Source organism: Carlito syrichta, unplaced genomic scaffold, assembly GCF_000164805.1.
Source record: "Carlito syrichta isolate Samal-C Ts95f unplaced genomic scaffold, Tarsius_syrichta-2.0.1 Scaffold305641, whole genome shotgun sequence".
Classification (NCBI taxonomy): Eukaryota; Metazoa; Chordata; class Mammalia; order Primates; family Tarsiidae; genus Carlito; species Carlito syrichta.
The window spans coordinates 1,048,012-1,074,665 of NW_007249737.1; the positions used below are offsets into that span (position 1 = coordinate 1,048,012).

A 26,654-nucleotide genomic window follows, 5' to 3' on the forward strand; every position below is an offset into this window, starting at 1 on the left:
TCTGCTTTACATGCTTATCAATTTGTTCATTCACAGTATTATTTATTACTGTTATCTCAGATATCAGCTCCTTCCTAGTTTCTTCTTGTGTCTCCTCAATTCTTTTTAGTCTCTCCATTATTGTTTTGATATCTACATTTGCATTTTGAGACCCTTCATTCTGGGGACTTTTCATTGTTTGTATTCCAAAGTCAATTTTCTCAGTGTCTGCTCTCCCAGGCGTCTGGGAGAGACCCATACTCTTCTTTTGGTTTTTCTTCATTTCTGTAGATTTTTCTCCCTTTACCCCTTTCCCTCCCCCTCTTCAATTCTGTTTTTGAGGGAAGGTGGGGTTGCTTTTATTTCTCTTCTGCAATGACCTGTTCTTCCTTATGAGGGTCTTCTGGTTTTGTTCACTTTTCCCTCTGCTTTACAGTCTGTCTATTCAGCAGTTTGCAGTCTTGGTCCATTCAGAGAATCTCACCAGTTCACCTATGCCGTCGCCATCTTGCCCCGTCTCTCTGATTTCTTTTAAGAGCTCAGTTGCCTTTGCTGTGATCTTCTGTCTTCTGAGTTTTGCAAACTTTATTTCTCTTGACAGGTATGCGAGGATTCATGACAGCACATGGACAGCCAGACCAGCCTCGATCGGCACGCTATATCCTGGACCGCTGCTTCGCCCGCCACCGCGTCTGCATCTCCTTCGGCCTGTGGATCTGCGCCTCCTCCTGCTGGATCGCCGCCCACACGCTGTAATGGGGCCCGGGACCCGCGGCGCGAGGGGGTGGCGGGTCTGTCGTGGGGGGAATGGGCGCTAACCCCCGGCTACTCCCTCCAGGAGACCTCCAGGAAGGGGCGGAAAGGGTGGGGGATGGAGGAGCCGGATCGTCTAACGTTTAACTGAAGTCGGATACTTCTTTCCGGATTCCACGCACAGGGAAGCTGGGCTGTGAGCCAATGGGAAGAGGCTGGGTGGTGCAGTGGTTGGGGCTCTGGGCTGCGCACTCGTGAGTCCTGGGTTCTATTGTCAGCCCTTCTCCGCCGACTCGCGGTGCGAATTCTAAAACCTCTGGGCCTCATGTGAATGGGTGGGAGAATTAAAATGAGGGGCAAAGTACTTAGTAAATGTTTACATTTGTATTGTCCCAGCAATTCCGCCAATCCTGGGGACCTTGACAAATTCCTGGATGTTTCTGCCCTCAACCTACCCAAGGTCCTCTTAGCTGGGGAGGGGTGTGGTGATGATCTGACTCTGGCCACAGCCCAGCACCTGGAGTGGTTTGGGTAGGTGGTCACTATAGCCGGTGTTCTAAGGGTGAAGTCTCCAGGTCTTCAGCCACCCTGTCCCAGGTACGGAAATCCACAGGCAGTGCCCAGGATGGTGCCACCCAAGTATTCCCTGGCAGGGGAGAAAGGACCAGCACTCCTGAGAGAGGCTGCAACCGGACTCTTAGACACTCGATGGATATTCCCCGCAGGCAGGCGTTTGCTTGTGTTGCAGAGATGCCGCAGCCCCGCTACCCAGTGACTGGAATACCAATAAAAAGACTCTTAGAACATTTACTGTGGGCCTAGTGTTGCATTCATTAACTCGTTCAATCCCTGCCACTCTTCAGCACCATGAGGTAGGTCCTGTTATTACCCTCACTTTCAGTGAGGAACCCTGAGGTTCTTGCTCGAGTGAATGGAAATACCCGAAACCCCACATCCTACGAAAAAGGGCAGGCTTGTAAAGATTAAACTCTCCAGTGCAGAAGCCGGAAACTAACGAGGCCCTGTACGTGCGTTATCTCATTTGTTTCTCACCGTCATCCTCTGAGGTCAGCACTGTTAGGCACTTTGCCAACCTGGAGACCAAGGCTTAGAGAGGTGAAGTATCTCCCTTGGGAATGCTCAGCAAGCCAGTCTGGGAGCAGAGCCTCTGCCCTTTCACCCTGTCTGGGGTCTGGACATACCCCTTTTAAGACCTCGCCATCCCTTAGCATCCACTGGTCTCTGGGGAATGTGTCTCTTCTGAGTGGCGTGTCAGCTGTGTAAGGTCAGCCTGGGGTTCTGTGGCCCAAAGAGCTGGCGAAGTGGCAGAGCCACAGCAAAGCCTCCACAAAAGCCAGAGGCCTTCTGAGAACTCACCTGATCTCCACAGGCCTGCGTTTTCTCCTCTCTCAAATGGGAGTGTTGATACCAATTATTTCTAATTTGGGCCCAAATTAGAGTCTGAGAGTCTCTAAGAGTCTTTGCTCCTTGGCCTTGAATTGGTTTCAGGAGTCCAGAATCCAAATTAAAGATTTATGTTCCCACCGTGAGCTTCCGGCTTTGGCTGGCAGGTCGGGAGATGTTTAGGAGCCCAAGAGCTTCAGTCCTCATCCATGGCTGATGCTCAGACCAACCAAGTAGTCCTCAGGATGTGGAGACAGTACCACCCTCTGGTTAAAGGAAATGAAACCAGAGCTACAGTCGTGCCTCAGTTTCTCCATAGAAATGTGGCAGGGAGATATCTAGTACAAAATATTTCCATGAGGCCAGGCACAGAGGCTCAGTTTATAATCCCAGCACTTTGGGAGGCTGAGGCGAGAGAATTGCCTGAGCCCCGGGGGTTCAAGACCAGCCTGGGCAACTTGGTGAGACCTCGTCTCTACAAAACATCACAAAAACTAGCCGGGCGTGGTGGTGTACGTCTGTAGTTCCAGCTGCATGGAAGGCTGAGGTGGAAGGATCGCCTAAGCCCAGCAGGTCGAGGCTGCAGTGGCTGTGAGCATGCCACTGCACTCTAGCCTGGGCAACAAAGAGTGAGACTCCAACTCAAAAAAAAAAATGTTTCCATGATCCCATCAGTGATGCTGACAGAGCCCCTCTGGCCCCTTCCAGCCTGCCCTGCCCTTCTGTGTGTGTCCTCGTGTGGAGGTGGGATGGAAAGCAGGTCATAGGCAGAGAAGTGATGGTGGGGAAGCTGGGGAGAGGTCAGCCAAAGTGCCAGTACTCGAGGAGTCTTGCTCTTCTTATGTGTAAAGAACATGTTCAGTTGGACACAGGCCCGCAGAAGCCAGACCATCTCACTTCAGGGATGGGTTAGAAGAATTTCAGGCAGGGTACAGTGGCTCACATCTGAATCTCAGCAGTTTGGGAGGCCAAGGTGGGAGAATCACTTGAGGCCAGGAGTTTGAGACCTGTCTGGGCAAAATAGTGAGACTCCATCTCTACAAAAATTAAGAAATTAGTCATGTGTAGTGGTCTGCACATGTACTTTGAGCTACTTGGGAGGCTGAGGCAGGATCCCAGGGGCTCACTTGAGCCCAGGAATTCAAGGCTGCTGTAAGCCATGACTGTTTCACTGCACTCCAGCCTGGGCAACAGAGTGAGACCCCAACTCAAAAATAAGTAAATAAAAAGAAATAAAGCCTGATGGCTAGTTTTTCAGTGCTGAGTGGTGGGCCATTAAATGGAGTCAGCCTATTTGGAGGAGGAAATCAATTCCTCTTCTTTTTTTTTTTTTTCTGAGTTGGAGTCTCACTCCTTTGCCCAGGCTGGATGGAGTGCAGTAGCATGCACACTCATGACCACCCCAGTGTCGACCTGCTGGGCTCCGGCGATCCTTCTGCCTAAGCCTTCCAAGCAGCTGGAACTACAGGCGCGTACTATCACACCAGCTGATTTTTTATTTATTGTAGAGACAAGGTCTTGCCAAGTTGCCCAGGTTGGTCTCGAACCCACGGACTCAGGCAATCCTCGCCTCAGCCTCCCAAAGTGCTGAGATTACAGGCTGAGCCACCGAGCACAGCCAGCAATTCCTCTTCACTGGGAAGGCAGTGTCTCCATCTCATGAGGTCTCGCTCCTGTTGTGTCTCCTTGACCAGTGGCTCAGCAATCTTTTGATCTCTTCCCATCTGTAAACTAAGTCCCAAAAACGCCTGCCAACTCCCTGGGGGAGAAACTGCTCCATAAGGATGCAAAGTCACAGTTTTCCTGTTCAGACACCTGCTTGGTCCTGTCCCCAGACTCATGGCTCCTGTGTTCTGTCCACACCCATCACCCAGGCTTCTCTATCTGAGATGTATAAAGAAATCCGGACGGGACCAGTCGGCACTGTGCGCAGCGTGCTGCCTCCTGACCAGTCTGTGTGACACCGTTGGGGCTATTCTGGCCAGACAACTCACCATCCAGGTATGTGAGGCCCACAGGGGACTCAGCCCTGCATAGGCCCAGTCTCCCTTTCTCTGCTGCAGCCACAGTGGCTTCTGTCTTGTTCCTTCAGCTCGCAAATCAGTGTCACCTCAGAGCCTGTTCCCTTGCTGTTTTTCCCGCCCTCCCGAAGGCCCATGTTCCCGTGATCTGCGTGGCTCACTGCTCACTTCTCCAAGCTCAAAAGTCACCTTCTCGAAAAGGCCTCCCCTGCTCAAAATGATGACCTACCTCTTCCACCAGAGTTCAGGATTCTGTCTTTCAACTCTTGTTTTCCATAGCTTAACCCCTAATACACCATTTACTTTACTTACCTGTTACATTATTGCTTCTTATCTGTTAACTCATATTCACATGTCAGCTCCAAAAGGGTAAGGATTCAGTCCCTGCCATATCCTTGTTACGTTAACAGCACCTGGCACCTAGTAGGTGCTCAGTAAATAGTTATTATTATTTTTGAGTTGGAGTCTCACTCTATTGCCCAGGTTGGAGGGCAGTGGCACGCTCACGACCACCACAGCCTCGACCTGCTGGGCTCAGGTACTTGGAAGGCTGAGGCGGAAGGATCACCGGAGCCCAGCAGGCAAGGCTGTGGTGGCCGGGAGCGGCCACTGCACTCCAGTCTGGGCAACAGAGTGAGACTCCAACTCAAAAAAAAAAAGGAAAAAAAAAATAGTGGTTAATATCTATTAAACATTTAACTACATACTTGGCACCCAGGGCCTTTCATGTAGTAACTCATTTAATCCCCAAACCATCCTGTGACATGGGTGCTGTCATTATTCGTGTTTTACAGATGTGGAAACAGGCATGAAGAGGCTAAATAACTTATCCAAGGCCACCCATCTAGGAAGTGACAGTGGCAGGATTCAAACTCCACAATGCATGCTCTTTTCTTTTTTTTTTTTTTTTTTGAGTTGGAGTCTCACTCTGTTGCCCAGACTGGAGCGCAGTGGCTGCTCCCGGCCACCGCAGCCTCGACCTGCTGGGCTCCGGCGATCCTTCCACCTCAGCCTTCCGAGAAGCCGGAATTAAAGGCATGCGCTCCCACGCCCGGCTGATTTTTTGATTTATTGTAGAGATGAGGTCTCGCTGCCCAGGCGGGTCTCGAACCCGTGGGCTCAGGCAATCCACTCACCTCAGCCTCCCAAAGGCGCGGGATTACAGGCTGAGCCACCGAGCCCGGCTACACAATGCATGCTCTTAACGGCTAGCTCGACTGTCGTAGTAGCCGGTGACTTTATAGGCACAGGCCTGAGCACATCCCATGTGCTGTCTCAAGTCACCTACTTGACTGTGGCACTCTTATTATGCCTGTTTCACAGATGAAGAAACTAAGGCCCAGAGAAACTTAATAACTGAGCCAAAGTTACACAGCAAAGACTGTAGTACAGTAGAAAGAGTGTAGACTAGGATGCGGAGAGCTGGGTTCTTCTCTCTGCCGATGGGCATCTGTGTATCTTGGGACCAGTCATGTCAACACTTGTCTCCTCACCAGTTAAGTGGAGATGATAATGGACTTTTCTTGGGATTGGTGGGAGGCGTCACTGGACTAATGTGTGTGGAAGCACCACGTCTGTAACTCCTGGGGTAGAGGGGTCCCAGGTAACAGGCTCTGTGGTGTTGGAAAAAGGTGCTTGAATGCCAAGACTCCATTTCCATTTGTCCTCAGGTTTTCACCGGTGCCTATCTAGCAGCTGTTGACTTAGTGAGCTTCGTGTTCATCCTCTTCCCAGCCTGTGGATCCAAATTCAAGTCCAGTTCAGGTGAGTGTGTGGCTGTCTGTTCTGTCTTCTCTCCCTAATTCACTCATTGGTATATGCTGTCTACTCCTGTGGGTACACGGGATGCCTATTCCTTTTCATGCCCTGAGCTGAGCCCTGCCAGGCAGAGACAACTGAGCGAGGTCCCTGACCTCAGTCAGTTGTGGGGAAGTGCCTAAACAATCATTAGAGCCAGATGTGGTGGCTTTTGCTTGTAATCCCAGCACTTTGGAAACAAGAGGATTACCTGAACCTAGGGGTTTGAGACCAGCCTGGGCAACTTGGCGAGACCTCGTTTCTATAATAAATAAAAAAATTAGCTGGGTGTGGTGGCACGCACCTATAATTCTAGCTGCTTGGAAGGCTGAGGTGGAAGGATCACCTGAGCCTAGCAGGTCGAGGCTGTGGTGGCCATGAGCGTGCCACTGCACTCCAGCCTGGGAGACGATTCCTACTCAAAAAAAAAAAATTAAAAAAAAAACAAACATACCAGGTGTGATGACTCAAAGCCATAATCCTAGCACTTTGGTTAGGCTGAGGCGAGAGGATTGCCTAAGCTCAGGGATTCGAGACCAGCCTGGGCAACTTGGTGAGACCTTGTCTCTACAATAAATCAAAAAACTAGCCAGGCGTGGTGGCCTGCACCTGTGGTTTCATCTACTTGGAAGGCTGAGGCAGAAGGATCGCCTGAGCCTAGCAGGTTGAGGCTTGGGTAGCCATGAGCATGCCATTGCACTCCAGCCTGGGTGACAGAGTGAGACTCCAACTCAAAAAAAAAAACAGGCCGGGCTCGGTGGCTCAGCCTGTAATTCCAGCACTTTGGGAGGCCGAGGTGAGTGAATTGCCTAAGCCTGTGGGTTCGAGACCCACCTGGGCAACTTGGTGAGACCTCATCTCTACAATAAATCAAAAATTAGCCAGGCGTGGTAGCACGCGCCTGTAGTTCCAGCTACTTGGAAGGCTGAGGTGGAAGGATCGCTGGAGCCCAGCAGGTCGAGGTTGCAGTGGCCGAGAGCGGCCACTGCACTCCAATCTGGGTGACAGAGTGAGACTCTGACTCAAAAAAAAAGCAAAACAGAACTGCTGGCTCAGAGGTATGTGCACATTTTGGGCAACCAGGGGGAAGTGCAGACTGCAGATGCCCAGAAGCACAAGGCATTGGAACTGTCTCTGTAGGCAAGGGCATTTAGAGTGGACAGAACAATGTGGGCAAAGGCAGTGCAGGGTATGGGAATAGATGATATCTCATTATGGAAGTCCAGGGTGCCCATGATGCCTGAAAATGAATGCCAGAGATGGGCATGGAGCGCCACAGCAGAGCAGGGGCTGGAAGTGACTGCATGGATGAGTAGCCGTGAGTAGCTATGACTGAGGGTTTCTAAAAGGGATGGCTGTGTGCTTGAACCCTTGTCAAAAAGAGGGCATGCTCATATCGCTGGGTAGCGTGCCCTCAGCTGCTCAGTGCTGCCCAGAAGACCCAGAAGAGAAGTTTCTTTTTTTGAGTTGGCATCTCACTTCTTCGCCCAGGCTGGAGTGCAGTGGCACCCTCATGGCCACCCCAGTGTCGACCTGCTGGGCTCCAGCGTTCCTTCCGCATCAGCCTTCCAAGGAGCCGGAACTACAGGCGTGCACTACCATGCCCGGCTAATTTTTATTTTATTTTATTGCAGAGACGAAGTCTTACCAAGTTGCCTGGGCTGGTCTCAAACCTGTAGGCTCAGGCAATCCACTCACCTTGGCCTCCCAAAGTGCTGGAATTATAGGCTGAGCCACCAAGCCCAGCCCTTTTTTTTTTTGAGTTGAAGTCTCACTGTGTCGCCCAGGCCACTGCAGGCTGGACCTGCTGGGCTCAGGCCATTCTTCTGCCTCAGCCTTCCAAGTAGCTGGAACTCCAGGCACGTGTCACCACTCCTGACTAATTTTTTGACTTATTGTAGAGATGAGATCTCACCAAATTGCCCAGGCTGGTCTCAAACGTGTGGGCTCAGGCAATCCTCTCACCTCGGCCTCCCAAAGAGAAATATTCTTATAGAACTGCTCAGCTGGGCACGGTGGCTCACACCTGTAATCCCAGCACTTTGGGAGGTAGAGGCTAGAGGATTGCCTGAGTCCAGGGGTTCAAGACCAGCCTGAGCAACTGGGTGAGACCTCATGTCTACAATAAATCAAAAAATTAGTTGGGCATGGTGGCGCACACCTGTATTTCCAGCTATTTAGAAGTCTGTGGCGGAAGGATCACCTGAGGTCAGCAGGTAGAAGCTGTGGTGGCCGTGAGCATGCCACTGCACTCCAGCCTGGGTGACAGAGTGAGACTCCGACTTAAAAAAAAAAAAAAAAAAGAATTGCTTACTGCTTAGACAGAGCACCATTTCACTCCAGCCTGAACAAAAAAGAAAAATGCTGCTCAGAGGACAGAGCCTGGACAGCTTAGTCAGTAGAGCATTAAGATTCCTCAGGAAATCTGGGCACAATGATGTGTGCCTTGCAGTCCCAGCTACTTGGAGGCTGAAGTGGGAGGATCACTTGAGCCAGGAGTTAGAATCCAGCCTGGGCAACCTAGCAAGACCCCCTCTCTAAAAGAAAAAAAACAATGGTAGAGTTGATCAGAGGAGTCTCTGTCTTATATTTCAAGGAAACTTTCAAAGACTGTCCCGCTCACAGTTCCTGCTGGCTCCTGGGCACAAACACAGTCACTCACTGGTGCATTCACCCAGCTTATACTGGTCCTGCTCTGTGGAAATTATAGAAACTGCCAGGGCATGGTGCATTTCTTGGGGGGGTCTAGTCTAGGAGAGGTACTGCTGTCTGCACACATATACATGTGGTGAAAGATAATGTCTGAGGAAGGAGGACAGCGCCAGTTGGAGGTAAGGAAGAGAGGCTTCTGTAAGAGGTGGTGCAACCACAGGGCCTTGAGGGTGGCGAGGATCTGGCTTTAAAGCAACGTGGGAATGCATTGTAGCATCAAGGTGGCGTCGGCACCAGTTCTTCCTACACTGCTATCTGATGAATTCTTGATGGAGCCATGTGGGATTTTGGTGTCTGTTGCAGATCGGGGCACCCGACCAAGGAAGAAGAGGCGGCGACTCAGGGCCAGTGTGTTTGCCCTGGCCCTGCCGCTGAGCCTGGGCCCATGCTGGGCTCTCTGGGCTGCTGTCCCGAAGGCTTCACCTACCATCCGAGGGCCGCAGCGGAGGCTGCTGGCGAGCCTGCTGCAGGTGAGGCTGAGCTGGCACCACGAGGATGCAGGGTAGTTAATGCAGGGCCTGCCAGTGCCCTGGGTAGAGGTGGGGTGGAGGTGGGGGTGGGCCTTAACCCTTGCCAGTAATGGAAGAAACCTTCTAAAAGCAGAAAAGGGCCCGTGAGGTGGCTCACATCTATAATCCCAGCACTTTGGGAGGCCAGGAATTACTTGAACCCAGGAGTTTGAGACCAGCCTGGGCAACGTAGCGAGACCTCCTCTCTACAATGAAATTTTTTAAAAAATTAGCTGGAGCTGGGCTCGGTGGCTCAGCCTGTCATCCCGCACCTTTGGGAGGCTGAGGTGAGTGGATTGCCTGAGCCCGCGGGTTCGAGACCCGCCTGGGCAACTTGACGAGACCTCATTTCTACAATAAATCAAAAATTAGCCAGGTGTGGGAGCGCACCTGTAGTTCCAGCTACTTGGAGGGCTGAGGCGAAAGGATCGCCAGAGCCTAGCAGGTTGAGGCTGCGGTGGCTGGGAGTGGCCACTGCACTCCAGTCTGGGTGACAGAGTGAGACTCCAACTCAAAAAAAAAAAAGTGGAAAAGGACTCGCCAGCTTTGGCTATTTCTTGGGACAGGTGGACAGTCTCTACAGAGTGCTGATGGTGCCTCACCTGTGTTTGCAGGAAAACACTGAGATCCTCGGCTACCTGCTAGGTAGCATCGCCGCCTTTGGCTCCTGGGCCTCCCGGATCCCCCCACTCTCCAGAATCGTGAGGCTGGGGACAGGGCTGGGACTGTGGGTCATGTAGCAGATCTCGGGGCATCTGGGAGCACCTTGCAAGCCCCGGGTCATTGGGCGAGGTGTGGCATCCCCATGTGTGCCTGCACATGAACTTAGATTTTTCTGAGGAGCAACAGTGTATATGACAGCAAGGCAGGTTATGAGGGGGGACCCAAAAAAACCTGGAATTATCTTTTGGAGGGCAGGCCCCTTGTAGCACAGGCGTCCTCTGCTAGGTAAGTGTTCTAGGAACCCATTGGCATCAGTTTGCCAGTTAGTGTTGTTGTGAGAGGCTGCGTTCAGCTTCAGTGAATTTGTTTTGGAGATTCTTTCAATGCATTTGCCTATTTCATGATGGGTGAGTTACCAGTGCACCTGCACACACCTCGCTGAGTGTTCAGCAGTTTTTGACAAAAAGCAGCATGACGGCTGTGCCCTACTCTTTTATTTTTTGTTTCTCAGATGAAAAAGTCCTTAAAGGGAAACGTTTCCTGATGTGGAAGAGGTGAAACAAAAACTGGCAGGAGCACTAAAAGGCATAAAAATTGACAAGTTTAGAAACTGTTTTGAGCAGTGAAAAAAGTGCTTCAATAGGTGTATTGCACCAGAGAGTACTTTGAAGTTGACTGAAGTTTAAGCATGCAAAAATAAATACACAATTTTTTATAAATAAATTCTGGGCCGGGCGTGGTGTCTCAAGCCTATAATCCCAGCACTTTGGGAGGCCGAGGTGAGAGGATTACCTGAGTCCGCGGGTTCGAGACCAGCCTGGGCAACTTGGTGAGACCTCATCTCTTCAATAAAATCAAAAAAATTAGCTGGGCATGGTAGCGTGTGCCTGTAGTTCTGGCTACTTGGAAGGCTGAGGCGGAAAGATCACCGGAGCCCAGCAGTGCAAGGCTGCGGTGGCCAGGATCATGCCACTGCACTCCAGCCTAGGCGACAGAGTGACACCTCAACTCAAAAATAAAATAAATAAAATAAAATAAATTCTGGGTTTCTGGGGTCCCTCCTCATATGTGGAGAGAGTGGGCAGCCCATCTGGGGGCCCTGAAGACTTCCAGTGAAAGCCTCTGCATCCTTTCCCATTTCTGCTAGCGAATCAGGAAAAGCTTACCCCTGGGGCTGGATAAAGAAGTATCCCACTAGGGGGTGAGAAGGTTTTTAAGGCTAGACACAGTCAAGCATTGAGGTTCTGTGTAGATGGAGAGGTCCATGCATCTGAGGAGAGGGAAGCCCTGTGTTGGCCGGTCCTGTGGGGGATACAGACATGAGCTGAGACATTGTGCTTGCCCTCGGAGAGCTCACAGTTGGGAGACAAAAAAGCGTGAAGCAGGATCTCTTAAGGCTCTAAGAAAGATAGAGACAAACATTTGAGGTTTGGTAGAGAAGACTCCTATGCTATTCAAATGAGCGAGGGTGAGGACTGTTTACACTGCCAGGCTTTGCGGGGGCTGTCATGTTGACTCAGAAGGGAGCATGGGATTTGAGGAGGCAGAGGCTAGGGAAGGCAGTCCAGCAGGGGATGGACTTCAGGAAAAGCGCCTGGGGAACAGCAAGCTACTGTGGACCTGTGAGAACCACTCTGCCAAGTATTCTCCATAGATAACCTTGAGACAGCTGTGCCTGTCTCACTGACAGAGCAGTCGCCAAACCTAACGCCATGAAATGTCATGGACCATCATCTAGCTGAAAAGGATTGCTTGCCCAAGAGCATCATGGTTGAACGGCAGCTCCAAGGAAACAGGATTTGGGAAGGGCGAGTGGCTAGCAATCATTTGTGTGACACTTCTGCCTGTGCATGGCTGTCAGGAGCTTCTCAAGCCATGGGTCTTAGCAGCTGGTGTTCTAGGTTGAGATTAAGGGGTGACAGTCGGGAGCCCTGGGCCTGGCTCAGCAGTCCAGTGAGGTAGGTCTCCAGGGTGGCATGGGGCCCTGGGGTCCATGTCCCATGAAGACCTTTGAAGAAGCTGGCACTGCGCCCTGCCCTGTAGTAGTTCCCTCAGGCTACTGTAACAACATACCCCACACTTTGAACAACAGAAATGTATTATCTCAGTGCCAGATACCAAAAGTCCAAGATCAAGGTGCTGGCAGGACCATGCTCCTTCTGCAGGATCTGTTCCAGGCTCCCTCCCAGTTTCTGGTGGTTCTGTGGCTGTCTCTGCAGCTGCCATGACTCTTGGTGTCAGCACAATGATTGATGATCAGCGGGTGTTTCACAATCTTCGTCTCATTCAAGGACACACTCCCAGAGCTATAGGAACTTTAACATCAAGGCCGCCCAGCCATTCCTCTCCTTAGCATCATAGCTGAATTAGAATCAGCTTCTGGGAGACCCATAGTCTGAGGCCACACTGGCCCCAAAACCCCAAACCCTGCTGGATTTCTCCCTGCTAAGGGAACCCTAGCTCTGGGGTCTTCTTTATGGGACCAGAGACACTTGAGCCCAGCAGCACCTCAGAGATTGCCCAGCCAATCCCTAGTGCATTCTCACTCTATCATCCTGCTCAGGGGCCATCAAGCTTGAACACCTACAGTGATAGGGAGCCCACTACCTCCGAAGGCAGAAATAACACTGATAGTCACTATATGCCAAGTGCTGTGCAGTGCCCTACTCAGGACGTCTTTCTTTTGCTCAGTGGGAAGTGACCCACTCTCACCCTCTTCCCCGTCTTGGTCTTGGATCTGTTCTCTGAGATCTCAGAGAGCAAGGCTGATCCTTCTGCCCCCAAACAGCCCTTCTGATTCTGGCACCCACAGCTTCCTTTCTTCCAGGCCAGATTGAGTCACTCAAGTGTTTACTGACACCTACTCCAGACAGGCCCTCGGCGCCTACATTACAGTGGGGAATAAAACAGGGCATTGCCCTCATGGTGCTAACACTCCACGGGGGACCAGGCAGCACCTCTGGAAATAACTAAAGGAGCTAGTTTCAGGCTTCATAAATGCTCTCAAGAAAATAAAGCAGTGAGGGGACATGGTGGTGGGGGCTATTTTAGGTGGGGTGGTATTATGGGTTGCATAGTGTCCCCCCCAAATATGTTGAAGTCCAGCCCTCAGTGCCTATGAATGGGGCCTTATTTGGAAATAGGGTGTTTGCAGACGATCAAGTCAAGATGAGGTCACCAGGGTGGGCCCTAAAATCCAATCCATTATTAAAAGGGGGAAGTCAGACACAGAAAGGGGTAACGGGCAGACAGACTAGTGAGGAAACACACACGAGAAGGACAAGGATGTGCCACCTGGGTCAGTCAATGGCAAGAGTCATGGCAGCTGCAGAGACTGAGGCATGTCCTGCCTACATTCCCTGGCATTGTTGTGCCAAGCTGGGGTGTGCTCCCCACATCTGTTCTGCCCTGTAGTCAATGCTCATATGCTGGAGAAGAACCTGCCACAGCTCATCAAGCCATGGTCCAGTTCTATTCTTCAAGCAGTTATTAAGCACCTACTGTGTGCCCGGCCCTTCAGATTAGTAGCACCCGCTAGGCCCCAGGACTGACCCTGAAAAGACTGAGTCTAGACGACAGTGGACACTGTAAATGAGTTGGTACGTGAGTCAGGGCCACCGGTTCCCAGCACGGGCACATCCGGAGCAGCAGCAAGATGAAGCCGAGAGGCGGAGGCCAGGGGCCCAGCCTGGCTCTGCCAGTCTCTTCCCCTCTGACTGTTAGAGGCCTCTGTAAAATGATGGTGGGTAGCTAGTCTGGGGGACCTCGAGGGCCTCTGGCCATGGCAGTGCTGCTTCCTGTGTGAGGAGGGATGGGCTGATGGGAAGAGGTATCGTCGTCGCCCTCAGCCTCTGGGTCCCATAGCCAAGGCTGCCTTCCCTGCGGGGGCTCTACAGAAAAGCGTCTGTCTGTGCTGTGTGTCTATAACCATCTTCGGGGTGTGGCAGGAGAGAAACAGGGAGGCCTGTGAACAAAACTAGAGGGAAACGTCACATCCCCGAGAATTGTTTTTGAGGGTGAAAATAAAAATGGAGGAAGATCAGCCAAAACGTGCTTTTTCCCCTGAAATCTTTCCATTCCTTAGCTAAGGCCTTTATGTCTGTAACTATGGTCATCTAATAAGCAAAGTAAAGTGTATATAATTTATACTCATATATTAATTTAAATATATATCATATAATTATGTAATTAGAAATATATAGTGTCTGTGTATATACATGTAAATGTATACACAAAGTGACTTTATGCCTATAAAGGCTACTTATATAGAATGTTTCCTTTTTTTGAACCAATATTTCTATGACTTATTCTCTAAAAATGTTCCACACACTTCAGAATTTCCAGAATATCATCTCTCATTTTCCTGATGTTCCCCTTCTGACCTGGTCCAGAATTGGTGATCCTAAAAAGAGAAGGGTTGGGCCTGGGCCCTTGGTAATTCAGTCTCCCTCCCATTCTCCCAGCTGACATTTGCAAGCCCCTGCCCAGTGTCAGACGCTGGGCACAGAGATGGTGAGGACCCCTGCCCTGCTCTCGGGAGCTTTCCGAGTGTGTAAAGGGCTAAGTCTTGAGCAGCAAAAGGCACTCCAATAAAGAGACGTGTCAGGCAGACGGGGCCCAGAAGAGGAAAGTGGCAAGGGGAGATTTCTCAGAGTTAAGTTTAAGTCAGATTCTGAGGAATGAGTAGGAGTTTGACAGGCAAAAGAAGCAACCTGAGCAAAAGCTGGAAGTCTAAGAAGCAGTGCCCTTGGGGACTGGCTGTGGGCAGGGGGCTTACCCCCTAACCTGGTATGACACTGAGGGGTATGGTTCTCATGATCCCGTGTTCCTCCCTACTTAGTCCCCTCCTCTCTGCTCAGTGCCGAGGGAAGACATTTCCCTCCATCCACCTGTGGACCCGGCTCCTGACGGCCTTGGCTGGCCTCCTCTACGCCTCGGCCATTGTGGCCCATGACCGACAGCCTGAGTACCTGCTGCGGGCGACACCCTGGTTCCTGACCTCCCTCGGCCGTGCTGCACTGGACCTCGCTGTATCCACCCCAGACCTGGGAGCTCGACTGCCTGCAACCAGAGGGAGCCTCTTCCCCTCCCTGTCCCATCACGCTGTCTTCCCTCTTACTAGATGGAACTCTCTCGGTGGTCAGGGAGGCGATTTGAAGCCCGGGGCAGCAGACACAGATGCAGTTCTTTGCAGTTTGGTGTTTTCCCTTTTTTATACATAAGGAATTATCTCTTGGCTGGAGCTCTCCGAAATGGCGAGGGGGTGTGTGGAGTGGAGATTCCTGGCTGTGAGATGACAAACCCCAGGTGCCAGTTGCAGTTCTGCTTCCTGCCTGGCCATCTCATCCCGGCAGAGTCCCTACCCCCACGGAGACTCCTTTGCTCATTTTTGCCTCACCTTGTTCTCAGGAAAGGGGGAGAGCTGTGCATGCTGACCTGCTCTGCAGGGCTGACTGTTCTGCGTTCTGTTCTCTTTGTGCTGGGGCCTGGGCTGGAAATGTAGAGATAAAAGCCAACAAGTGCTGCCACTCATTAGTGGCTGCTGAGCACTGTCTTGGTTCCCCAGGGGTGTTGCCTGATGTGCTGACACCAGGTGACCTTGTCATGAGCTTCAAGGGCAAGCCAAATGCAGACAGCCGGCGGGAGGAGGAGGCTGGGATACTGGCTGTGGGTCGAGGCTCACTATGTTGGTGGTGGTATGTGAATAACCCTGAAGTCCAAAGGCAAGGCAGGGCCACAGCCTCTCTGCAGGTGCAAAGGAGAAGCTTTCCTTGCCTCTTTCAGTGTCTGCTGGCTCCTGATGTCCCTTGGCTTGGGCAACATGATTGTTACTTCTGCCTCTGCCATGGCCATCTTCCCTTGGTGTAACTCTGTGTGTCTTCTCCTTTCCTTTTGTTTTGTTTTGCTGGGTCTGGGTCTCACTCTGTCACCCAGGCTGGAGTGCAGTGACACAGTCACGGTTCACTGCAGCCTCAACCTCCTGGCTCAGATGATCCTCCAGCCTAAACCTCCCAAATAGCTGGGAACACAGACATGCGCTGCTGCGCCCAGCTAATTTTTGGATTATTTTGGAGAGACGAGGTCTTGCTGTGTTGCCCTGACTGATCTCAAACTCCTGGGCTCAAGCAATCCACCCACCTCGGCCTCCCAAATTGCAGGAATTGCAGACATGAGCCACTGTACCTGACCTTCTCCTTGTCTTATAAAGACTCCAGCCGTTGGCGTTAGGGTCAACTCCAATCCACTATGACTTCATCTTAACTAATTGCATCAGCAAAGACCCTACTTCCAAATAAGGCCACATCCTGAGGTTCCAGGAAGATATGAATTTTTAGTGAACTCTATCCAACTCATTGCCCGTTCTGCAACAAGTGTTTACAAAGTGCTTTTTAAGGATAGAGTCTTGGGTACTGGGTCATTGTGGGGACAAGAAAACAGTGAGAGTCAGACCTGGCCCTGTCTTCAAATGAGTTCATTTCTTAATTTTCAGGTTCTGCTGTTTTAAAAAAAAAAAAAAAAAGGCCAGGCCCAGTGGCTCATACCTGTAATCCCGCTTTGGGAGGCCAAAATAGGAGGATCGCTTGAGCATAGGAGTTCAAGACTAGCCTGGACAACATAGCGAGATCTTGTCTCTACAAAAAATTTAAAAAATTAGCCAGGCGTGGTGGCATGCATTTGTTGTCCTAGCTACCCAGGAGGCTGAGGCACAAGGACCACCTAAGCCCAGAAGGTTGAGGCTGCTGTGAGCTGTGATCATGCCACTGCATTCCAGCCTGGGCAACAGAGTGAGACTCCAGCTGGGAAAAAAAGAAAAAACTCATGTCTTCTAGGGACAGACCTGGGCAGGATAATACTGGGGAGTTAGGAGAGGGGATGACATGGCATAAGGGTGGGAAGGCAGCACTAGGCGGCTTCTGTCTTAACATCCACCACCACATCAGATCATTTTCCTCTCGTATGTGATGAAGAGCAAGATGAGACGGGCCCTGGGATTTGCCACTGAAGCCCAAGAGAGCCCCGACACCCAAGCCCTTTTGACCCGTGCAGAGAAAGAGGAAGAAAACGAAGAGGCAAGGAACGAGGACAAGGTCTCTGGCTGGAAAACTCTGGTCCCACCGAAACGTTTACTGGCTTGGAGTGGACAGGGACAGTGTGCTCAGCAAGGACCAGGCTTGGGAATTCTGGAAGGCCCTCTGTGCTTGGCCAAAGACCCAAGCTGGCCAGTCGGTCACTTTAAAAGCTGCTGTTTATGTTCAAAGCTAAGGTGACCCTGAATGCAACGCGATCCCCCATTTTCTCAGTTACGAAAAATTTTTTAAAGTTTTTTTGATCACTTGAACTGAATATACTTTTGGCAGTGTAGGTGAAATAGTCGTGTCCACTTATGCTACTGAGTAATTTACTTGCTGATACATAAATTCACATATAAGTATATTAATACATTAATTTAAGATAATGTGATTTTTCCACTCATTTTATTAAATATATTCCCAGTTTCACAATGATCTTTGACATCCACAGTATCACCACCACCTAACACAGTGTCTCAGAGCCTGTCATGACGATCTGCTGTTGGTGCAGCCTTTGAGAACCCGTGTGTGATGCTGTGTTTAGAAATTCATCTCAAGCCACAGGGACCCATTTGCTATTTGTGACCACTATAATGTAACTAATTGATTGCTTTTGTTTTTAAGTCAATATTGCTATAAAGCTGATCTTAAAAATTTTGTCTATAGGCTAGGCGTGGTAGCTCACTCCTATAATCCCAGCACTTTGAGAGGCCAAGATGAGAGGACTGCCTGAGCCTATGGGTTCGAGACCAATCTGGGCAACTTGTCGAGACTTCATCTCTACAATAAATCAAAAAATTAACCAGGCATGGTGGCGCATGCCTGTAGTTTCAGCTACTTGGAAGGCTGAGGCAGAAGGATCACCTGAGCCCAGCAGGTCGAGTCTGCGGTGGCCAGGAGCGTGCCATTGCACTCCAGCCTGGGCAACAGAGTGAGACTCTAACTTAAAAAACAAAAGTTTGTCTATAATAACACCTGACATTGACCACTGGGTCATACCACCAGCAAGGGTTCATATGTCTGGGGTAAATGTGTTTGTCTGCTTTTTTTTTTTTTTGAATTGGAGTCTCACTCTGTCACCCAGACTGGAGTGCAGTGGCATGCTCACGGTCACTGCAGCCTTGACCTGCCAGGCTCAGATGATCCTTCAGCTTCAACCTTCCAAGTAACTGGAACTACAGGCATGTGCCTCCACACCCAGCTAATTTTTTGATTTATTGTAGAGATGAGGTCTCGAGTTGTCCAGGTTGGTCTCGGACCCATGGGCTCTGGCAGTCCTCTCACCTTGGCCTCCCAAAGTGCTGGGATTATAGGCGTGAGCCACCGCCCTGGGCCTGTCTCCTTCTTTGGCTGATCTAAACAGGTGAGCTCTACAAGTAGCCAGAACTTCTTTTAACTGAGACAGTTTGTCTTCATCAAAAGTTCCATGTTTCAAGTAATTGAGAAAGCTTGGAAGGATTTGAATATAACGTGACTCCCTCTTTTCTTTTTTCTTTTTTCTTTTTTCTTTTTTTTTTTGAGTTGGAGTCTCACTCTGTCGCCCAGACTGGAGTGCAGTGGCCGCTCCCGGCCACCGCAGCCTCAACCTGCTGGGCTCCGCGATCCTTCCGCCTCAGCCTTCCAAGTAGCTGGAACTACAGGCACGCGCTACCACGCCCGGCTAATTTTTTGATTTGTTGTAGAGATGAGGTCTCACCAAGTTGCCCAGGCGGGTCTCAAACCCGCGGGCTCAGGCAATTCACTCACCTCAGCCTCCCAAGGCGCGGGATTACAGGTTGAGCCACCGGGCCTGGACTCCCTCTTTTCTAAGATTTTCTTCTAGGTAAAAAATTCTCGCTTATTACCTGAGCTTTTCACTACCTTAGATTCCTCTTATAGAGAGTAGGAATGAGACTGTGAGTGAACTTCTTCCTAAGGTGTGGAGGGTACATTTGAACAGATTGAAAAGAAAACTGCTCTGAGTATTCTCCGAATGGTTTGACGATGTGATCTGACTGAGTTAATGAATTAGAAGGCAGTGGTGTGTATGACAAAGATAAAAGTCTTGTACTTAAGTGCTTGGACCAAAGAGCCAAGTTTCTGTGATGGCCCTAGTGAGAAGTTATCTTCGTTTCATTCTAGCAAGTGTTACAAAATTATATCTCAAAAGGGTGCTAGAATATTAACAGAGAGCTCAGTGTGTCTTAGGATTTGGAAGAGAGAAGTAAAAACCTTGGCAGTGTCGAGCAATCCTTCACAGCAGTGGTTCTCAATGTGTGGTCCCTAGACTGGCATCACCTGGAAATTGTTAGAAATGCTAGGACTCCACCCAGATCTCCAAAATCTGAAATGGAGGTTGGGGTCCAGCAATCTGCATTGTAACAAGCCCACAGGGTACTTCTGATGCACACTAAAGCTTGAGAACCACTGCTTCACAAAATCATTTATTTAGTACCTACTGCAAGGGTTCCCAAACCTTACATTAGAGTCATCTGGGGAGCTTTTAAACTATCCAATGCCTAGGTTATATCCTGTGCCAATCAAAATGGGGGTGGGAACTAAACATTGGTTTTGTTTTTTGTTTGTTTGTTTTTTATTTTTTGAGTTGGAGTCTCACTCTGTCACCCAGACTGGAGTGCAGTGGCCGCTCCCAGCCACCGCAGCCTCGACCTGCTGGGCTCCGGCGATCCTTCCACCTCAGCCTTCCAAGTAGCTGGAACTACAGGCGTGCGCTACCACGTCCGGCTATTATTTTTTGATTTGTTGTAGAGATGAGGTCTCGCCAAGTTGCCCAGGCAGTTCTCGAACCCGCAGACTCAGGCAATCCACTCACCTCAGCCTCCCAAAGCGTGGGATTACAGGCTGAGCCACCGAACCCGGCTATCAGTTTTGTTTTTTAAGATCCTTGGCTGTGTTGCAAAGTGTGGGAACTACTGACCTACTGTGACCTCAAAGAGAGAGATAAGACACATCTTATAGAAAGCAGAAAGTGAGATGTACTGTGATTTAAAAAATATATATAGGCCAGGCTCTGTGATTCAGCCTGTAATCCCAGTACTTTGGGAGGCCGAGGTGAGTGGATTGCCTGAGCCGCGGGTTCGAGACCCATCTAGCAACTTGCCAAGACCTCATCTCTACAATAAATCAAAAATTAGCTGGGCATGGAAGCGTGTGCCTGTAGTTCCGGCTACTCGGAAGGCTGAGGCGGAAGGATCGCCGGAGCCCAGCTGGTCGAGGCTGCGGTGGCCAGGAGCGTGCCACTGCACTCCAGCCTGGGCGACAGTGAGACTCTGACTCAAAATAAAATATATATATATATCTTGGGGATAATTTTGAATAAAATGGGAACTTGTTTTTAGAAAATGCCTCCTGACTAAGAATTCCCCTTTTCTGTTTCCCCGTCTCCACTTGAAAGAATTCAGATTGGGTGCCTCTCACCACACTGTCACACTGCAAGTCACTAAGGACAATGGCAGCAATCAGTCGCTACATGGAGCTGACCATCGAACCCGTGCAGCAGGTAAGTGGCTGTGGACCACAGCAGGTTGTCCCAAAGGATGGGAAGCAGTTGTGGAAGGCTTCCTGGAGGAGGTGATGCTTTAGTGGATGAATGTGCAGGACAGGGAAGCATGTAAAAAAGAAGGACCTCTCCAAGGCTGCAGTAGAGGGACAGGTGGAGGGGAGTTTAGGGGAGAAAAATCTCTTCCCTCTACCCTCCTAACTGATAAAAGACAGACAAACAAGAGAAAACTTTAATTACTTGTACCCAGAAGTTTACAAAGAGAAATGTGAGCGGGGCTCCGAGGCTCATGCCTGTAATCCCAGCACTTTGGGAGGCAGAGGCAAGAGGATTGCCTGAGCCCAGGAATTTGAGACCAACCTGAGTAACTTGGGAGACCTCATCTCTACCATAAATAAAAAAGATTAGCTGGACATCGTGGCACATGCCTGTAGTTCCAGCTACTTCAAAGGCTGAGGCAGAAGGATCACCTGAGCACAGCAAATTGAGGCCGCAATAGTTGTGAGCGCGCCACTGCACTCTGGCCTGGGTGACAGTAAGACTCTGACCCAAAAAAAAGAAAAAGAGAAAAAAAAAATGCAGCTCAAGGAGGTGGCCAGATGAATGAGGGGTATACACCATCTTAGGCTAGACACAGGAGAAGGGGCTGGGTCTTCCGGGACCCAGGAAGGGGAGGAGGAATCCTAGGGGAAATAAGGGTTGTCTTGTTACCAGGATAAGAGCCTCTCGGGTGACAAGCGTTGCCTCTGGAAGTAGCTCTCTTCCGGTGCAGAAATATCTTTACAAATGGGGATTTCCTTTATAAAGGGGAGTTTCCTTTATGAAAGGGAAAAGGTATACTCTATTTTGAGGCCATTATGGGGAGGTAAGTAGCTTCTCCTGCTTCTGCTGGTTTCCAGTTGCCTTTAGGTCAAAGCAGTTCACTTGCCAAAGAGACATTTTTGGGGTGGCATGTTCTGGTGCCTTTCAGGAGTGAGGAGGCAAAAGGGTGGATCAGATCATCACACAGTCTGACTTGAGGGTGATGGGAGTCAGGGATGCTTGAGTACTGGAGACTCAAGGTCAGGGGTGCATTTTAGAGTATCCCTGGGCATAGCTGGGGGTGACCTAGGGGAGAAGAGACCAACAACAGAGCTGTCAGTGGGAGCAGTCTTGAGTCTTGGTCAGAGGCAGTGTGACCCAAACGGAGGCTGGAGCAGACGGACAAGCTGAGGTGGAGTCAAGGAAGTTGGGAAGTCGAGTGTTGAAGGGGTGAGGATGTGGGAGTCATGGGGGAGGCCCCGATTACTCCCTGGGTTCTCGCCTGCACACCGGGTCCTCAACAGGAAGAGGATTGGGAAAGAGGTGTCAAGAAGCTCACCCCATTGTCCCACTTTTCCACTAAGACTATTTTTGTCCAGGTCACCAATGATCTCTGAGTTGCTAAATCCAGTCATTGCTGTTCTCATCGCAATTCTGCTCCTCCAGCCGCTGTCTGCTTCTGAAGTCTGTGGCCCCACTCTCCTGGTTCTCCTGTCACCCTCTTGGCTGTTTGCTCTCCATTCCCTCCCTCTGTGGGCCCCTCCAGGAAGGCTGACTGCAGAGGGGAGTGCCCCAGGTCTGTCCTCTGAGGGCTCTCTCTCTTTTTTTTTTTTTGAGTTGGGGTCTCACTCTGTCACCCAGACTGGAGTACAGTGGCATAATCATGGGCACCACAGCCTCAACTCCTGGGCTCAGGCGTTCCTTCCACTTTAGCGTCTCAAATAGCTGGGACTACAGGTGTGCACCACCACACCCGGCTAGTTTTTTGTACAGATGAGGTCTTGCTATTTTGCCCAGGCTGATCTTGAACTACTGGGCTCAAGCAGTCCTCTCGCCTCAGCCTCCCAAAGTGCTGAGATTACAGTCATAAGCCACCTCGCCCTGCCTTCCTTCTCTCTTACCCTTGTGGTCCCACAGTCCCCAGCTCTACACACTAGCTCTTGCTGGCTTCCCTAGCTTGTGTCTCCATCCTTTTCCTCTCCCTCAGTTCCAGTCTTGGCTGCCTGACGTCACCATATGGTGTCTCACACATACCGTGTCCAACACAGAATTCTGGGTTTCCATGCCCAGACTGGCTTCTCTCCCCATCTTCCTCATCTCAGTAAATGACACACTGTCCGTGCTGTGGTTCAAGTCAGAAATTCCTGTCTTCCCCTTGCCTGATCAGTCTTTTTTCGAGTCATATAAATGCCTTCTTTAAACTAGGTCTTGAATACCAGCAGTCTCCTGACTGGTCTTCCTCTGTCTCCGTATATATTCTTGTCTTGCCCCCTCCATCTCTAACCAGCAGCCAGGAGAATCTTTTACAAAGACAAATTACATCTTGTCCCTCCTCTGTTTAAAACACTCCTCTGGGCCCTGTGCTCACACCTATAATCCCAACACTTTGGGGGATCACTTGGGCCCAGGAGTTAATGACCAGTCTGGACAACATAGCAAGATGTCACCTCTACAAAAAAATAAAAAAATTAACCAGGCATGGTGGCACACACCTGTAGTCCCAGCTACTTGGGAGGCTGAGGCAGAAGGACATCCTGAGCTCAGAAGGTCGAGGCTGTGGTGAGCTGTGTGAGCTGCACTCCAGCCTGGGTGACAGAGTGAGGACCCCGACTCAAAAAAAAATTTTTTTAATAAAATAAAACACTCCTCTGGCTTCCCATTTTATACAGAATAAAATCTGAACCCCTTACCAAGACTTCCAAGAGCCTCCAGACCTAGGCCCTGCCCCCTCCCTGGCCATGCCTCCTCTGTGCTGCTGTCCAGGTCCCTCCAGCCGCATCACACCAGGTGTCTCTCCATGCCCCGGCCCTGAGTGCTCTTCCTCCTGTCTTTTCTTTTTTTGTTGTTGTTGTTTTATTGGGTTTCTTTTGGGGGGGGGTTGGTTTTTTGTTTTGTTTTCGTTTTTTTTTTTTGAGTTGGAGTCTCACTCTGTCGCCCAGACTGGAGTGCAGTGGCCGCTCCCGGCCACCGCAGCCTCGACCTGCTGGGCTCCGGCGATCCTTCCGCCTCAGCCTTCCAAGGAGCTGGAACTACAGGTGTGCGCTACCACGCCTGGCTAATTTTTAGTTTTTATTATAGAGATGAGGTCTCGCCAAGTTGCCTGGGCTGATCTTGAACCTGTGGCCTCAGGCAATCCACTTGCCTCGGCCTCCCAAAGTGCTGGGATTATAGGCTGAGCCACCAAGCCCAGCCCCTCCTGCCTTTTCAGTATGGCTTCCTTTTTCTTCTCTTTCATCCTTCAACTTCAATGTCACTTTCTCCACAGCCCTCCCCAGCCATCCAGTCAGAAGAAGAACTTATCTCTGTCTTTTCCTTTTGCTTGTGGTCTGTCCCCCTACTGAGATGTAAACTACGTCTCCTGTCTTGTCTACTCCTAGTGCCTGTAACCTGGTATTCCTATAAAGGTGTGTTCTGAACATGTGATCCAGTGGTAAGGCCCTGCTCCGCTGCCCAGGGGACACACTGGTGTTCAGAGAGAGTCTAAGCCTGAGATATGTTTTGCTTTTTTGCTGTTGTTGTTCCTTGGACATTGGGTGCAAATAACCTTGTGTGTGACATAAGTGAAGTTCAGAGAAATTCAGAGCATGCTTTTTTAAAATTTATAATTTTTATCTTTCAAGTTGGGATCTCATTCTGTCATCCAGGTTGAAGTACAGTGGCATAGTCACAGCTCACCATAGCCTCGACCTCCTGGGCTCAAGTGATCCTTCAGCTTCAGCCTCCCAAGTAGCTGGGACTACAGGCACACACCACCACGCCTAGCTAATTTTTAAAATATTTTGTAAAACGAGGTCTTGCTATGTTGCCTAGGCTGATATCAAACTCTTGGACTCCAGTGATCCTCCCGCCTTGGTTTTCCAAAGCGCTGGGGTTACAGGTGTGAGCCACTGAGCTGGACCTAATGATATTATTTTAAATTGAGGCACAGGGAAGTTAAGTAACTTGTCCAAGATCCCACAGTTAGAAAATCATAGAAATTGGTTTCAAACTAAGCCTGTCTGATCTGGGGTCTGAGCTTTTATAAGGAGAACATGCTCTCAGTGCTGCCATGTAATACCTGCTGAGCTAGCTTTATTTTTTTTTTTTAAAGTTGGAGTCCACCCAGGCTGGAGTGCAGTGGCACGCTCACGGCCACCCCAGCGTTGACCTACTGGGCTCCAGTGATCCTCCCGCCTTAGCCTTCCAAGTAGCCGGAACTATCAGTGCGTGCTACCATGCCCAGCTAATTATTTATTTATTGTAGAGATGAGATCTCGCTAAGTTGCCTGGGGTTGGTCTCGAATCTGCAGGCTCAGGCAATCCACTCACCTCGGCCTCCCAGAGTGCTGAGGCCACTGAACCCAGCCGAGTTAGCAATTTTTAACTTTCTGTAATGAGAATGTTCCAGTGGGCCAGGTTGTGGGGAACCAGGTACCCTGTTGACAGTGTATACTGATATATAAATTTATACATAAGTTTTCTGGAAACATATAAGTTTGGTAGCCTTCTGGAAATGGGTTAGGAGAGCCACAGAAAGGCTCCCTCATTTTCCCAGCCATGCTTGCCTCGTGAGCACTGGTCCTAAGGAAAGACTGTTCCCCGAGATGCAGGGGGAATAGCCCCATTGTGCAGGCCCAGCCACATGGGGTCATGTGTATCAACTGCCTTCCTTGGCTTGGAACGTTTGAAAACCCCATTTTATCTGTTGCCTCAGGTGTGGCCAGACCCTGGGGATTTACAGAATTGATCATCGCCTGGGAGATAGCTGCTTCCCCAGCCCCACCCAGAGGTTTCTGTTTCAGCATCCTTCCCAGGTGGGCAGCTGGTGTGGCATCTCACCTGCGTTTCTGGGCTGCTTCCAGAACGCTGCTTTTGCTTCCTTTGTAGATTTTCTCTGTCTATCCAGCAGATTTCTACATGAAACTGTGCACTTAACCCATTAAAGGCAGGAGACCTGCTTGATTTGGGGCCTAGCACCCGTAGCCATTTTCCTCATGTGTCCAGGGCATTTGCTTCTGAGCCCCATGACACCACTTCAGGGGAGGCAAAGCAGGATTATCACCCCCTTTAGGGACTCAGAGAGGACAAATTTCTTTCTGAGGTCATGTGGTTAATTAATGGAAGATGCTAATCCAGATAGCAGGTTGTTCGCCCTGTTGTGTGTCAGCAGCACAGCCTGATTCCTGCATGACACTGAAAGTCTAACTGATAGAACTTTGTAGATCCCGGAGGAAGCCCCATGAGGCCTGTGGGAAGAAGCTCTGGTTTGAGATAGATAGATGGCCAGGCATGGTGGCTCATGCCTGTAATCCTAGCCCTTTGGGAAGCCAAGCTATGAGGATTGCTTGAGCCTAAGAGTTTGAGACCAGCCTGGACAACATATCAAGAACTCGTCTCTATAAATACATACATACGTACATACATACATACATAATAGAGAGATGGTAGAAAACATCCGTGAGCTGGGCTCGGTGGCTCAGCCTGTAATCTCGCACCTTTGGGAGGCTGAGGTGAGTGGATTGCCTGAGCCCGCGGGTTCGAGACCCGCCTGGGCAGCGAGACCTCATCTCTACAATAAATCAAAAAATCAGCCGGGCGTGGTAGTGCATGCCTGTAATTCCGGCTACTCGGAAGGCTGAGGCGGAAGGATCGCCGGAGCCCGGCAGGTCGAGGCTGCGGTAGCCGGGAGCGGCTACTGCACTCCAGTCTGGGCGACAGAGTGAGACTTCAACTCAAAAAAAAAAAAGAAGAGGAACTTCTGTGCTTAATAAAATAATGTCACATTCCTTCTTGTCTCTCATTATGCAGTATTTTTGACAATTTTGTAGTTGTAAAACAATTATTGTGACTCGACATGGTAGCTCATGTCATAATCCCAGTGCTTTGGGAGGCCAAGTTGGAAGGATAGCTTGAGCCCAGGAGTTTGAGACTAGCCTGGGTGTCGGGAGCCATAATCTTACAGGTGCCAGTTCTGAAGCTGCCTGAAGCGTACCCACTTCACCAGGCAGGCAGAGCCACTGGTGAAAACCATGGAATTGGCAGAGCCCCATGGAAGAGAAGGCAGAGGGACTTCAGATGGCCCTGGAAAAAACAATGTATGCTCCTCATGGCATTAAGTTTCATGATATGTTTATCCCGGATGTTTGTTAAAATTTTATCCGTTAAACACTCTGTTTTGAATGAAACCCAATTCTATGGATCAACCGAAACTAGACATGACGTCTAAAGGTCATTAGTTAATGATCTT

General features: G+C 50.1%; 1 protein-coding gene across 1 annotated transcript in view; it reads left to right on the forward strand.

Moving 5' to 3' along the window:
• The first annotated feature begins 641 nt into the window (after window positions 1–641).
• TMEM44 (transmembrane protein 44) overlaps window positions 642–26,654 on the forward strand; it is a 44,280-nt gene continuing 18,267 nt past the window's right edge. The window contains exons 1-8 of the mRNA XM_008061929.1: window positions 642–731; window positions 4,011–4,137; window positions 5,828–5,921; window positions 8,970–9,136; window positions 9,790–9,876; window positions 14,698–14,868; window positions 16,780–16,908; window positions 20,303–20,407. Coding sequence (XP_008060120.1) covers window positions 16,801–16,908; window positions 20,303–20,407 — 213 coding nt within the window. The 5' untranslated portion in view covers window positions 642–731; window positions 4,011–4,137; window positions 5,828–5,921; ... (2 more) ...; window positions 14,698–14,868; window positions 16,780–16,800. The remainder of the gene's footprint in view (window positions 732–4,010; window positions 4,138–5,827; window positions 5,922–8,969; window positions 9,137–9,789; window positions 9,877–14,697; window positions 14,869–16,779; window positions 16,909–20,302; window positions 20,408–26,654) is intronic.